Source organism: Dendrobates tinctorius, unplaced genomic scaffold (assembly GCF_039654945.1).
Source record: "Dendrobates tinctorius isolate UK_male_01 unplaced genomic scaffold, ASM3965494v1 ptg000115l, whole genome shotgun sequence".
In the NCBI taxonomy this organism is placed as follows: Eukaryota; Metazoa; Chordata; class Amphibia; order Anura; family Dendrobatidae; genus Dendrobates; species Dendrobates tinctorius.
In genome coordinates, this window is record NW_027361783.1 from 3142331 (window position 1) to 3157437 (window position 15107).

The following is a 15107-nucleotide window of genomic DNA, read 5'->3' on the forward strand; positions in this document are numbered from 1 at the left end:
TCATGACTACTACAGAGGAACTACACCAGAATACGCTACCAGAGAAGGAAATTCCCCAAAATTCATAGTCTGTACAAAAAACAACGTAGAAGCCGCCTACATCGAACAAAAGGAAGATATTATTAGACAATGAAGATACACAGCTTTGTGTCACAGATTATTCAGCTTACCATGTGCTTTCGCTATAGGGAAAAAACACAATTGTAAAGCAGAACTGAGAAATCAGTCACATGCCATTTGGTCTGTGTTATACCCTCACCTATAAGAGGAAGCTCATCCATGCAGATGCCCTGAGATTTGAGGTGCTTCTTGATGCAGGCCAGCCGCTGCACATTGGGGCCCCAGCGTCGTCCAAGCTTGTGGATGTGTTGGTTCTGCGTCACAAAGCGCATCTCCTCATTCAGCTTGCACTCGGGTCTCCAGTCCGGTGGCGGGATCACGGTGCACATACCATACTTCTCCACTCGGGATCGGATGGACTCAATATAGATCAAAGGGTCATGAAACTCCTTGGCAGAAGGTCGGAGGACAGGAATCTCACACATGGCTACACACTGGGTCCTCCCATCAATTTTTTCAGGATTTGTTGAGTCCACAGATTTGTGCGAGGAATCGGTCTGCGAGGTAGAGCGATTTTCACAGCCAGCATCTTCCGTCTTACTGCGGGTTTGTGTAGTTGGTGTGCTCTTGGCTGCTGAGGCCCGCTTTGGCCTGTTTCTCTCCAGCATCTTCTCTGGCACATCTTTCTTTATGTGTCCATTAAGCACCTGTTTCTCCGCTGCTAGCCTTTTGCTTCTAACCTCTGGCAAGCTGGCGGATACTTTAATTTTTTTTACTAAAGGCTGCGCCTTGTTGGGGTGGTTTGCCTCTTCCAGACGTCTTTTTGAGTTGCGCAGTCCTTCCCTTAGCTGCCGCCCCACTTCCCTAATGCAAGTCTTTTTGTTCAACTTGCCATTCACCTTGACACAGCTAATACCAGTGGCACAGTTGGGCTTGGATGTGGAAAGAGATAGCACCTGTTTACGAGTTTTTGCATTGCTGCTTTCTGTGGTCCCTGAGATTGTGTGGTGAACAGATGAACTGGTTTTGCTGTGATTTAGTTTGGTTGCCTTATCCAGTTCTTTCTTGGCTTTGGTGTATGTGACAGTTCCCTTGGTCACCGTTGCAGTATACTTCACAGTTTTGGACGGTGAAGGTCTTGCTTCTCTACTTTTTTTGGCACCGGCTGCATTAGAACCCGATGATAACCGGGTTATTCCGTTCACCTTGGAAACCTGAAAAAAAAAAAATTGAAAGTGGGGGTACTGTGAATTCAGATAAAAGCCAGTTACAAATCCACAGACACAAAGCAGCACAGTTGCAGATTATTACACGTCATCTAAAACAATACCACATGTAATGCATTATTGAATCTTAATGGTAACAATATGCAAAGGGAACCTGTCATAGTGAGCATGCAGCTCAATCTGAGGGCAGCAAAACAGAGCAGGAAGAGAGGAGCAGAAAGTATAATGTGTAATTCCTGTAGTTTATTACTGCTCATTCAGGGCTTTAGAGTCCAGTGCTTCTTTGTCTTAACCCCTTAACGACCAGGGGTATTTTTGGTTTTACATTTTCATTTTTCCCTCCCCTTCTTTCCAGAGCCATAACTTTTTTATTTTTCCGTTTATATGGCCATGTGAGGGCTTATTTTTTGCGGGACGAGTTGTACTTTTAAATGACATCATTGGTTTTACCATATCGTGTACTTGAAAACGGGAAAAAAATTCCAAGTGCGGTGAAATTGCAAAAAAAGTGTAATCCCACACTTGTTTTTTGCTTGGCTTTTTTGTTAGGTTCACTAGATGCTAAATCTGACCTGCCATTATGATTCTCCAGGTCATTACGAGTTCATAGACACCGAACATGTCTATGTCCTCTTATCTAAGTGGTGAAAAAAAATTCCAAAGTTTGCTAAAAAAAAAAAACAAAAAAAAAAAATTTGTGCAATTTTCCAAGACCCATAGCGTCTCCATTTTTCATGATCTGGGGTCGGGTGAGGGCTTATTTTTTCCGTGCCGGACTGACGTTTTTAATGATACCACGTTTGTGCAGATACGTTCTTTTGATCGCCCGTTATTGCATTTTAATGCAATGTCTTGGTGACCAAAAAAACGTAATTCTGGCGTTTTGAATTTTTTTCTCGCTACGCCGTTTAGCGATCGGGTTAATGCTTTTTTTTATTGATAGATCGGGCGATTCTGAACGCGGCGATACCCAATATGTGTATGTGGGATTTTTTTTTTACTGTTTTATTTTGATTGGGGCGAAAGGGGGGTGATTTGAACTTTTAGGTTTTTTTAATTTTTTTTTATTTTTAAACTTTTTTTTTTTTTTTACTTTTGGCATGCTTCAATAGCCTCCATAGGAGGCTAGAAGCTTGCGCAACACGATCGGCTCTGCTACATAAGGGCGATGAGCAGATCGCACATATGTAGCAGATTTACTGCTGTGCTTTCAGCGCCGACCACCGGGTGGTGCTGAAAGCCATATGCCTGGAACAACCAGAGGTCTCATAGAGACCTCTGGTTGTCCAGGCAACATGACGCCGACCCCCGATCACGTGACGGGGGTCGGCGATGACGTCATTTCCGGCCCGGCGGCCGGAAATGCTATTTAAATGCCCGCTGTCAGCTTTGACAGCGGCATTTAACTAGTTAATAGGCGCGGGCGGACGGCGATTCCGCTCGCGCCTATTGCGGGCACATGTCAGCTGTTCATAACAGCTGACATGTCCCGGCTTTGATGCGGGCTCAGCGCCGGAGCCCTCTCATCAAAGCAGGGGAGATGTCTGATGACGGACTGTGTCCGTCATTGGACATTAAGGGGTTAAGGGTGCGCCGGCAAAACGGAAGGATCCCCGCCGCCACCATAATCGCCCTCATCGGCCTGCAGGGGATGGTCGGCCTCCAGCTCCGTGCCTCATCGGATTCGCTTCACACCGTTAATGATCCTTCCGCAGGTTCACCTATGGAAACCTTGTTTTTTCCTGGGTGAGTCACAGCAGGGCAGAACATCGTTGACGCGAGGCCGGGCGTCTTTCTGTCTTAAGGGTGCAAACTGCCTCTCCGTAGAGAAAGAGGACTTACGTTAATAGTGATCCTAAAGTCAATATCGACCCTTTAACGAGATTTGGCATACAACTTAGGATAAAAGCCAAACCAAAATCTCAATTTGCAGACATGCTTCGGGGTGTTGCCACTCATCAGTGCAAAATATGAGATCTGATTTGTCTGTACCAGAGGCTTCTTACTGGGATCTAAGGGGTAATGTTTCTCCTTGTGGAGATTGAGATGCCTGTCATGTCAGTGTAGGGAGGATTATAAGCCATACAATGCACCTCTGGGAAACTAAATAAGCAAATGATCTCTTCAGAGAGGAAGAGGGTTTTAACTCTCGTGCCATCTATTGAAAGTAGCAACCCTACAAGGCAATACCGACCCTTTAATGAACCTTGACATATGACTCATCATAAAAACTAAACCAGTCTCACACTGCAGACAGTGTTTTGGGGTGTTGCCCCTCATCAGTGCAAAGTATGAGATCTGATTTGGCATGTAACTTGGATCTAAGAGGTAACATTTCTCCTTTGCATATTTAAATTTCCCAGAAGAGCATTGCATGGCTTAGAGTGGGTACGGAAAGTATTCTGACCCCATTAAATTTTTTCACTCTTTCATTGCAGCCATTTGGTAAATGCAAAAAAAAAAAAAAAAAAAGTACACCCTACCTTGACTGAAAAAAACAGAAATGTAGAATTTTTTGCAAATATATTAAAAAAGAAAAACTGAAATATCACATGGTCATAAGTATTCATACCCTTTTCTCAGTATTGAGAAGAAGCACCTTTTGAGCTAGTACAGCCATGAGTCTTCTTGGGAGTGATGCAACAAGTTTTTCACACCTGGATTTGGGGGATCCTCTGCCATTCTTCCTTGCAGATCCTCTCCAGTTCCGTCATGTTGGATGGTGAACGTTGGTGGAAAGCCATTTTCAGGTCTCTCCAGAGATGCTTAATTGGGTTTAGGTCAGGGCTCTGGCTGGGCCTGTCAAGAATGGTCACAGAGTTGTTCTGAAGCCACTCCTTTGTTATTTTAGCTGTGTGCTTAGGGTCATTGTCTTGTTGGAAGGTGAACCTTCAGCCAAGTCTGAGGTCCAAAGCACTCTGGAAGAGGTTTTCATCCAGAATCTCTCTGTACTTGGCCACATTCATGTTTCCTTCAATTGCAACCAGTCATCCTGTCCCTGCAGCTGAAAAACACCTCTATAGCATGATGCTGCCACCACCATGTTTCACTGTTCGGATTGTATTGGGCAGGTGATGAGCAGTGCCTGGTTTTCGCCACACATACCACTTAGAACTTTTTGGTGATAATTCTTTGTCTCATCAGACCAGAGAATCTTATTTCTGGGAGTCCTTCATGTGCTTTTTTTAGCAAACTCTATGAGGGTTTTCATATGTCTGGCATTGAGGAGAGGCTTATGTCGGGCCACTCTGCCATAATGGCCCGACTGGTGGAAGGCTGCAGTGATAGTTCATTTTGTGGAATTTTCAGCAGAAAAAAAAGAAGAGATGTGCTCCAGCGATGAAACAATCCACTGATGTATTAAAAACAGTTTTTTATTTGCTTTTTAAAAACATGAAAAAACAATGTGGGTAACACAAGAGGCAGAAATATTACCAACGCGTTTCAGCAATTAAGCCTTAATCATGGTAAGCACTTTCTCCCACCTCCCTACCACATCTGTGGAGCTCAGCCACAGTGATCTCGGGGTTCTTCTTTACCTCTCTCACCAAGGCTCTTCTCCCACAATTGCTCAGTTTGGCTGGACAGCCAAGTTTAGGAAGACTTCTGGTGGTCCCAAACTTCTTCCATTTAAGGATTTTGGAGGCCACTGTGCCCTTAGGAACCTTGAGTACTGCAGAAATTCTTTTGTAGCCTTGGCCAGATTTGTGCCTTGCCACAATTCTGTCTCTGAGCTCTTTGGCCAGTTCCTTTGACCTCATGATTCTCATTTGGTCTGACATGCACTGTGAGCTGTGAGGTCTTATATAGACAGATGTGTGCCTTTACAAATCAAGTCCTATCAGTTTAAACACATCTGGACTCCAATGAAGGAGTAGAACCATCTCATGGAGGATCCCAAGGAAATGGATAGCATGTGACTTAAATATGACTGTGAGCAAAGGGTCTGAATATTTATGACCATGTGATAGCTCAGTTTTTCTTTTTTTTTAATAAATTTGCAAAAATGCCTACATTTCTGCTTTTTTCAGTCAAGATGGGGTGCAGAGTGTACATTAATGAGAAAAAAAAATGAATTAATTTTGAATTTACCAAATGGCTGCAATAATAAAACAAAGAGGGAAAAATTTAAAGGGGTCTTCCGTACCCACTGTATAAGTCTCCTTACACTGGCATACCAGGCATGTCACTCTACAGAAGGAGAAACGTTACCCCTTAGATCCTTGTATTAAGGGAGCATACAGATTGCTGCCACAGTTTGTAGAACCTCCCACTGGACTCTTGACTCATAACCGCCTACTGGACTCTTCAGCTCAGAATGAGCATCTGTTAGAAATTAAAAATTACAAGTTAAACTGGAAAGCTTGCCACAGAACAGCATATCAAAATTCTTAGCTGTTACTGTATTATCATCTGCTGCCCATAAATCAGACTGCTTGTTCAATGTGACAGGTTCCCTCAACATGAGTTCCTGGAGTTGTGGATCAAGCACAATTACTACACTGGCAGATGCTTTTAACTGTGCATGTCTTTAGGCCCTTAAGGATAAATTCTTTGTTTTAAGTGGAAGACTTTGATTTATAGACCTGTCGTAGGCATGGGACTTCAGGCTTTAATTGCCTATGATAACAGAAAACAGCAATTTATGTAAAAAAAAAGAAACAAAAACTATCAATATAGCTATATTGTACACCCGATATAATACACTACTAGACATCTGGCACAAGCAGTAAATACAGTAGTTAATTATTTAAGGGCTCATTCAGCACCACACAGTGAGGTATTGAACATGCATTGTGTAATACGAGCGGAGTATTTGTCTAGGGAAATATGATCTGTGAAGTTCATCCGTGGTCATAGGCAATGGAGGGGGAGATACAGAATACTAAGGCGCCCTATCTCCTTCTAGACGGGGCAGCAAGGAGACATTTCCAACAGTCTCACAGCTTATAATTATATATGACTGTCTCCACTATTAATACATGCCAGACTGTCTCACTATTAACCGGGAAACATGCTGACACTTATTTATTACTACAAGACATTAAAGATGTGAGGGAAAAAGGAGCGTGATAAACCTATTTTAGAGTCAAGCAGGCATGGACCGGTTTCCATCAAACAAAGTTATGCATTCCTACAGCTCTGCCCTATGTATGTAGATATATAATGTGTGTGCAGTGTTGGTGTGCACTTGGGGGGGGGGGGGAAAGTTGTATGCATGGCTGGAGGTATGTCCTTGTGAGCTATCGATATCTAGAAGCCATCTTGCTACTTAGGTCAATGTATCAATGATCAATCGCCCCAGAAGAAGCTATTGCGAAACGTGCGTTGGAGTAGAGGAGGTCACGCCATTCAGCACCATTAATACTGATTTATATGAGGTAAATAAGTACTTTATTTTTATTTTTATTGTTTTTCTAGGCTACTTGGCTAATCTTGTATACCTTTAGGATAGACATCCATTTTGATAGATATGTACATGGGGACTTTGTAACTGCAGGCACTAAAGTATGTTGAACCTACTTTACCGTTAAAATAACAATACATTAGGATTATGGTGATTGTGTCTGTAGCTGCTAATCAGAGATTTAGCCTTGTATAAATTATTTTTATTGTTCTATTAATTTAATCTTTATACTTATGGTCTGTTTTTGAGTGACGGTTAAATAGCCTCCAGCTGGGCATTTTGATATTTTAAATTTGATTTTTATATTAATAAAAATTATTAATTTTAATATAAATTTTGCTGGGTCTCTTCTGTTCGGCTACAACATGATATAAGTCCGACCCCTTCTTTTTCTGATTTAGATCAATGTATGCAAGGCAGAACGGTAGTCCACAGATATACGTATAACCAATGGCTCATTCTAAAGAGTTCACGGATACAATCAGGTCATTAACTTACTTTCTTCCAACATCAACTGTGAGCTATTGATAAGTGGGAATGTTTAGGAACCACAGAAATTAAGCCACGAGATGGAGACCCCACGTAAAATTATAGGGAGGTGTGAATTTTGTAGCCGAGTTGTCACGCTCGCGCCTTGGCTGAATGGCGCGAGCCGGGGGGGGTTGTGGCCCCACTGTGCCACAAACCAGACTACCCTGGAAGGGGCGTAACTACGGCAGCTTCCTTGGTCTTCACTGGAGCCTCTGATGGTGAGGTCAGGCTTGTGCGGCAGGTAGCTGCCGGGTGCCACTCCAGGGTGGTGTCTGGCTGTGGCTGCTGATCCCACTCGGGAACAGGACACCTGGATAGGTGAGAGTGACAAGCAGGCTGATACACAGGGCAAGAAGGTACGACAGATACAGGGCAAGCAGGCGTGGCTTGGAGACACTGGACAGGCGGGCACGGCTTGGAGACACAGGACAGGCGGGCACGGCTTGAGACACAGGACAGGCGGGCACGGCTTGAGACACAGGACAGGCGGGCACGGCTTGAGACACAGGACAGGCGGGCACGGCTTGAGACACAGGACAGGCGGGCACAGCATGAGAAGGAACAGGTAGGGACCTGTTCACACAGGAGATGCAGGTATGGATATAGGCAGGAAGGTGTGGTATATGAGAGAACAGGTTTGGACCTGTTCACACAGGAGATGCAGGTATGGATAAAGGCAGGAAGGAGTGGTATATGAGAGAACAGGTTTGGACCTGTTCACACAGGAGATGCAGGTATGGATAAAGGCAGGAAGGAGTGGTATATGAGAGAACAGGTTTGGACCTGTTCACACAGGAGATGCAGGTATGGATAAAGGCAGGAAGGAGTGGTATATGAGAGAACAGGTTTGGACCTGTTCACACAGGAGATGCAGGTATGGATAAAGGCAGGAAGGAGTGGTATATGAGAGAACAGGTTTGGACCTGTTCACACAGGAGATGCAGGTATGGATATAGGCAGGAAGGTGTGGTATATGAGAGAACAGGTTTGGACCTGTTCACACAGGAGATGCAGGTATGGATAAAGGCAGGAGTGCGGAGCAGGCAGAGCCGCAGGAGTGCGGAACAGGCAGAGCCGCAGGAGTGCGGAACAGGCAGAGCCGCAGGAGTGCGGAACAGGCAGAGCCGCAGGAGTGCGGAACACAGATAAAGCTGCGAGGGTGCAGATGCACAGACAGGGAGGACACAAGGAAAGACACGGCAGAGAAGGAAACCACAAACAAGGAGACTGACAGACAGAGGTAAGACTGAGTTCAGACAGAGACACAGGGACAAAGACACAAGGACCAGGATATTCTGCCTCCTGGCAGGCGGACAAGGTACAAAGCGAGACAGAGTATTCCTACAGAGAAGGAGATACACAGAACAGGGCCTGGCTAGTTCAGCAGCAAGGAGCTAACTGACTTTAGACATTGCACAGGCAATGTTTCAGTGGGAGTGGCGAAACTAAATAGTCAAGGGCTCCAGGTGATTGGTCAGGGACAGATTACCCAGGTGCACCCTGACTGCATAAGAACCAGAGAGTTCAGGCGCCGCCCCCCTATACACAGAGTCAGGAAACATGGAGAGCAAGCAGGAGAACAAGAGGCATAGCACATGGAGCTCAGGGCTGGCAACAGACAGATTTCACAGCATGGCTTGAAGCAGAAAGTAAGTTGGTGTGCGGGGGATGGGAGGCCATGCAGTGACGCCAGCAAGGTTGTTACAGTACCCCCCCCTTTACGGCCCCTCTTCCTCAAGCCTGCCAGAATGGCCTGAAGAAGGAGTATAGGACCACACACAGTCCAGGTTGACACAACATCCTTCAGGTAGGGTGGAGTATGTGTGCCATCAGGAATCCCAGATTGCCCGGTTTCTTGGTGCCTATGGAAGTCAGGTTCCAACACAGAGGGTACAAAGACTTCTTCCTCCTGATTGGCAGAGCGCAGGGACCTGGAAGCTTCAGACTTGACCTCTACATCAGCCGGCCAGCTGGAAACAGAAGAGACCTTCACAGAGTCCAACTTCAGCCCGAAATCCCAAGAAAATTGGACCTCCTCCTTAGGATCAGGAGGAAGCATCTCTGCCCAGGTATCTTCACCAAGTAGCCAAATGGAAGCTGGAGGCATACATACAGGGAGCCACTTCAGCCTGTTACCCTGAAAAAATTGGTCCTCCCCTTCCAGGTTGGTGAGAAATGGAGATACGTGGGTCACTGTTCCAACCTCTTCACCCACTTGCCAAATGGAAGCTGGAGGCATACATACAGGATCCATCTTCTGCCCATGGCCTAAAGAAAAATTTTCAAGCGACAGGGATGCTTCAGGGAACTGGTCACAGGAGGTGTGTGGAGAGAGCGCCACTGCTTCCTTTTCTTCAGTGACATCAGCACACCATGACCCAATAGCCAGCAGAACAGATGGGGAAGGTAACGCTGTAGCCTGACCTTGCAACACTGGAACTAGATACCTTTGGTGACTAGGTAGCTCCAAGTGTGGCACCACGCTGGGTCTTCGGACCGGAACAGGCAGTAGAGTATCTGGCTCAGAAAGACCGATGGGCAAACTGGTCATCAAGTGTAAAATGAACTTCTCCAAATATAATGCTCCGATTTGGAGCTGTAGTTGTCCCTTCGACACTCGACTGTTCATAAGTAGGGCACGACCATCACCAAACACCGTCACCGGATTCTGGAGCTGTGGAACAGGAACCCTACACAGACTCCGTCTGGCTTGCAGCTTTAACACATCTGCAGGGCCGAAGCTCCCACAAGGCACACGAACAGCCACCGTTCTTAGTGAGGAGGAGGGACTCTTACCAAGGGCAGCCTCTCCCACTGACCCAAGGTTTTGGAGCTTGCGCTCCTTCGGACAGAAGCCGTCCGAGTGTTCCACACAACCACAGGAATACTGTATACCCATCTTACGACTGGTTTCAGGCTGCTGCTTTGCCAGCCCACTCTTAACAGTCTTCTTGGGTTCAACTCGAGTAGCTGTTTTAACAGGTGGAGGAACTAGAGGGTTTCGGACGGTGGTCGCAGTCTGACGAGGCGGTTTCTTCACTGGTTTCGCCCATCTGGCGCGCCTCTCAGATCTGGAAAGGGAAGACTCTTCAGGAGACACTGCACTAGGCTTGTCAAAGGCTTTGCAGAAGGCCACCAGGAAGGCCGGTAAGCTCGATGTGATGGGATCCCCTGCTTCCCAAAGGGGGTTAAGCCACTGCAACGCATCTCCTGTTAGGTAGGACATTAGTAATCCTACCTTTACCCGATCGCTGGCGAAGTAGGGAGCATGCCATTGAAAATAGCGTAGGCACTGCTCCATAAAGGCACGACACTGCTTGGGGTCCCCATCATATCTTGGCGGGTCTGAGGGAGGTTCAACTTTAGGTATGCCAGCCTCTAGTTGAGCAAACAGTCTATTGGAGACCACAATGGTGGGTGGAGCAATGAAGGATTGGGCTTCAGACCGGGTAAATTTATTTGGTTGCCCATACTGGCAAAAAAGTTCATCTTGCTCCGAGGGCGAAAGGACATGGGACTCAGCGGGGCCCATGGCCTGTGCAAACTGTCACGCTCGCGCCTTGGCTGAATGGCGCGAGCCGGGGGGGGTTGTGGCCCCACTGTGCCACAAACCAGACTACCCTGGAAGGGGCGTAACTACGGCAGCTTCCTTGGTCTTCACTGGAGCCTCTGATGGTGAGGTCAGGCTTGTGCGGCAGGTAGCTGCCGGGTGCCACTCCAGAGTGGTGTCTGGCTGTGGCTGCTGATCCCACTCGGGAACAGGACACCTGGATAGGTGCGAGTGACAAGCAGGCTGATACACAGGGCAAGAAGGTACGACAGATACAGGGCAAGCAGGCGTGGCTTGGAGACACTGGACAGGCGGGCACGGCTTGGAGACACAGGACAGGCGGGCACGGCTTGAGACACAGGACAGGCGGGCACGGCTTGAGACACAGGACAGGCGGGCACGGCTTGAGACACAGGACAGGCGGGCACGGCTTGAGACACAGGACAGGCGGGCACGGCTTGAGACACAGGACAGGCGGGCACGGCTTGAGACACAGGACAGGCGGGCACGGCTTGAGACACAGGACAGGCGGGCACAGCATGAGAAGGAACAGGTAGGGACCTGTTCACACAGGAGATGCAGGTATGGATATAGGCAGGAAGGTGTGGTATATGAGAGAACAGGTTTGGACCTGTTCACACAGGAGATGCAGGTATGGATAAAGGCAGGAAGGAGTGGTATATGAGAGAACAGGTTTGGACCTGTTCACACAGGAGATGCAGGTATGGATAAAGGCAGGAAGGAGTGGTATATGAGAGAACAGGTTTGGACCTGTTCACACAGGAGATGCAGGTATGAATAAAGGCAGGAAGGAGTGGTATATGAGAGAACAGGTTTGGACCTGTTCACACAGGAGATGCAGGTATGGATAAAGGCAGGAAGGAGTGGTATATGAGAGAACAGGTTTGGACCTGTTCACACAGGAGATGCAGGTATGGATATAGGCAGGAAGGTGTGGTATATGAGAGAACAGGTTTGGACCTGTTCACACAGGAGATGCAGGTATGGATAAAGGCAGGAGTGCGGAGCAGGCAGAGCCGCAGGAGTGCGGAGCAGGCAGAGCCGCAGGAGTGCGGAACAGGCAGAGCCGCAGGAGTGCGGAACAGGCAGAGCCGCAGGAGTGCGGAACACAGATAAAGCTGCGAGGGTGCAGATGCACAGACAGGGAGGACACAAGGAAAGACACGGCAGAGAAGGAAACCACAAACAAGGAGACTGACAGACAGAGGTAAGACTGAGTTCAGACAGAGACACAGGGACAAAGACACAAGGACCAGGATATTCTGCCTCCTGGCAGGCGGACAAGGTACAAAGCGAGACAGAGTATTCCTACAGAGAAGGAGATACACAGAACAGGGCCTGGCTAGTTCAGCAGCAAGGAGCTAACTGACTTTAGACATTGCACAGGCAATGTTTCAGTGGGAGTGGCGAAACTAAATAGTCAAGGGCTCCAGGTGATTGGTCAGGGACAGATTACCCAGGTGCACCCTGACTGCATAAGAACCAGAGAGTTCAGGCGCCGCCCCCCTATACACAGAGTCAGGAAACATGGAGAGCAAGCAGGAGAACAAGAGGCATAGCACATGGAGCTCAGGGCTGGCAACAGACAGATTTCACAGCATGGCTTGAAGCAGAAAGTAAGTTGGTGTGCGGGGGATGGGAGGCCATGCAGTGACGCCAGCAAGGTTGTTACACGAGTGCTGAGATGCACTGTGCATAATAGTCACCAATTTTCTACTGCTCAATGACTGAAGATTTGATTTCTAAATTTCTCATGGCGTTAACACCAGCACCAAAATCGAGCAGTTTCATGCAAACCTTACATCACCAAGCACAGTGTCAAGTATTGAATAAAGTGGTATAAAACAAACCATCACTGGACTTTGTAGCAGTGTAAACGTGTTCTGCTGATTGATATATAAAGCTTCTCCATCTGACAGTCTGATGGACAAGTCAGGGTTTGGTGAATGCCAGGAGAACACTACCTGCCTGACTGCATTGTGCCAACTGTAACGTTGGTGGAGGAGGGAGAATGCTATGGTTTGGTTTTTCAGTGAATGGAAATATTTAACTGTTATTACCAAAATAGAATGATATCCCATACACTTAAAATGGGGGATAATGAATAAAAACCTTAAATGTGTCAGCAAACAAGATATTGTGGACAAGTGTATGCTGCCAATTTTGGAGCAGGCCCTTTTCTGTTGCAGCATGGCTGACTCTTTGCACAAAGCAAGGTCCAAAAAGGCATGGATGGGGGAGTCTAGTGTGAAAGAACTTTCCTGGCCACAAAGAGTCCTGAATAAAGAGGAGTGGATGCGTGGAATTTTGGGTTCTGGCACCAAATCAAACTTTGAACATAAAGTTTGGTTCGGGTACCAGAACTTTATCGGAACCCCATTGAAATGTATGGACATGAATGGAAAATTCTCTTGCTCTTTCTCCGGAACGCCAAACATTAAAACAGATTTCCAGGAGAAGATAGTGTTCGGAGTTCAACACTGAACGAACCCCAAACTTTACAGTTTGGGTTCGCTCATCTTTAGTCCTGAACTCAACCCCAATGAATACCTTTGAGATTATGAGGCCGGCCCTCTCATCCAACATCAGTGTCTGACCTCACACATTCTCTTCTGGATGAATGGCTAAAAATGCCCACAGATACTCTCCAAAATCTTGTAGAAAGACTTCCTAGGAGAGGGAAGACCAACTCCATATTAAAGCTTATGGATTCCCCATGGGATGTCAGAAAAGCTTCCGTAGGTGTCCCAATACGTCTGTCAGTGCAATCAACGCATGCTCCTTTGTATGTGGTTATTTTTCAATACCGATTAATTGCATTCCTTCCTGATATTTTGTGCCTGCTACTTTTGAATAATCAGACATCATTAATTTATTTTCACATCAGCCATCTGTACGAATAGCAGAGGCTACTTGGCACAGTGACTAGAACTAGTTTTCATTTTAAAAAGAAAATCATCATCTGTATTGTTTTTTTTAATAATTGGAAACAAATATTGTTTTTCCTCTCTTCTTGAACGTTTTACTCTATTTTCTACACATTGTTATTTTGGCAGCCACCTTGACTGGACTGCTATTAACATTTAGAATCATTACACAGGGGTGTTTTTTGACCTCCAAGAGCGTTCTAGGCATGAGCTGTGATCTGTGTAGAAGGGGGCAAGTGGCGAGCTATAACTTATTGTGAATGGCGGATGTCGCGTGGTCTATACAGCACTTTCACTGGAATCCTGCCTGTGGTGATAATAACTACTGAAAAGTGATCACTTCAGAACAGGCAGTGGCAGCCAACTATTAGGCTTAACGGCCAGTAAAATCATCACCGAAAAATGTATTACATAAAAAAAAAAATAATTTCAACTAAGTGCATTTTTTTGATGACACATCAAAGTCCAAGAGCGTCCCAAAAAACCAATCATTTAACAATTCTGCTTTGTCTGCATTAGTATTAACAAATGAAGCCTTATGGCGTGTTCATACAGGATTAAATGGCAGCAGAAAAGAACCGCAGTGTGCTACATCAACATATGAGTGGAGACGGTAACCAGGCTCATAAACATACACGGCACGTCAATCCCGAGCGGACATATGCCCTACCAATGCTGAACAAGCGAACTATGACAATATGGAAACGTGGCCCATTAGGCAAGGTTCACACTTGTGTGGAAGACTCCGTGGCAAATTCTGTAATCTTTGTAGCATTTCCGGTTCTATTAAAATGATGCATCCTCCTCACCTCCGCCCAAACGGAACCTAAACATGCCAAATTATAGCGAACAGAGTCCACCTGGCATGGTTTGTACCTTCATAGAACAGGTTTTGCATGAGTCCCAACCGCTAGTATGAACCTTGCCTTCCAGATTTTAAAAGGGAATCTGTCTAAAAGTTTTTACCACCTAATCGGAGAGTAGCATGATGTAAAGAAAGGACCCAGATTCCAGTGTTGTGTCACTTGTTGGGCTGCTTGCTGCAGCTTCAATAAAATCCCTGTTTTTACAACAGGATAGAATCCTTAGAGGACTAGTAAGCCTGCTGCCATGTAGTCCAACGGCGCCCCCACCACTGATTGGCAGCTTTCTGCCTATGCAGTGTACAGAGAAAGCTGCCAATCAGTGGTGTGGACAGGGTTATACAGAGACACGTTAGTAGCGGGTGTGTGGACAGGGCTCACGGGGTGAACTCAATCACACCCTAGACCTGCTTCTAACAGCCACGCGCAGAGCGGCACCCACGACTGTTGGTTATGTACATCCTGTTGTCAAACATCATTAACAGCTCCCCAGCATGGGGGACAGCCATTCTGTGTGCCCAT

The 15107-nt window shown here is 46.5% G+C and overlaps 1 protein-coding gene across 1 annotated transcript in view; it reads right to left on the reverse strand.

Annotated features, from left to right (window-relative positions):
• The window catches only part of JARID2 (jumonji and AT-rich interaction domain containing 2), a 192560-nt gene that overhangs the window by 35969 nt on the left and 141484 nt on the right, over window positions 1-15107 (reverse strand). The window contains exon 7 of the mRNA XM_073589950.1: window positions 260-1274. Within this exon, the coding sequence (XP_073446051.1) occupies window positions 260-1274 (1015 nt within the window). The remainder of the gene's footprint in view (window positions 1-259; window positions 1275-15107) is intronic.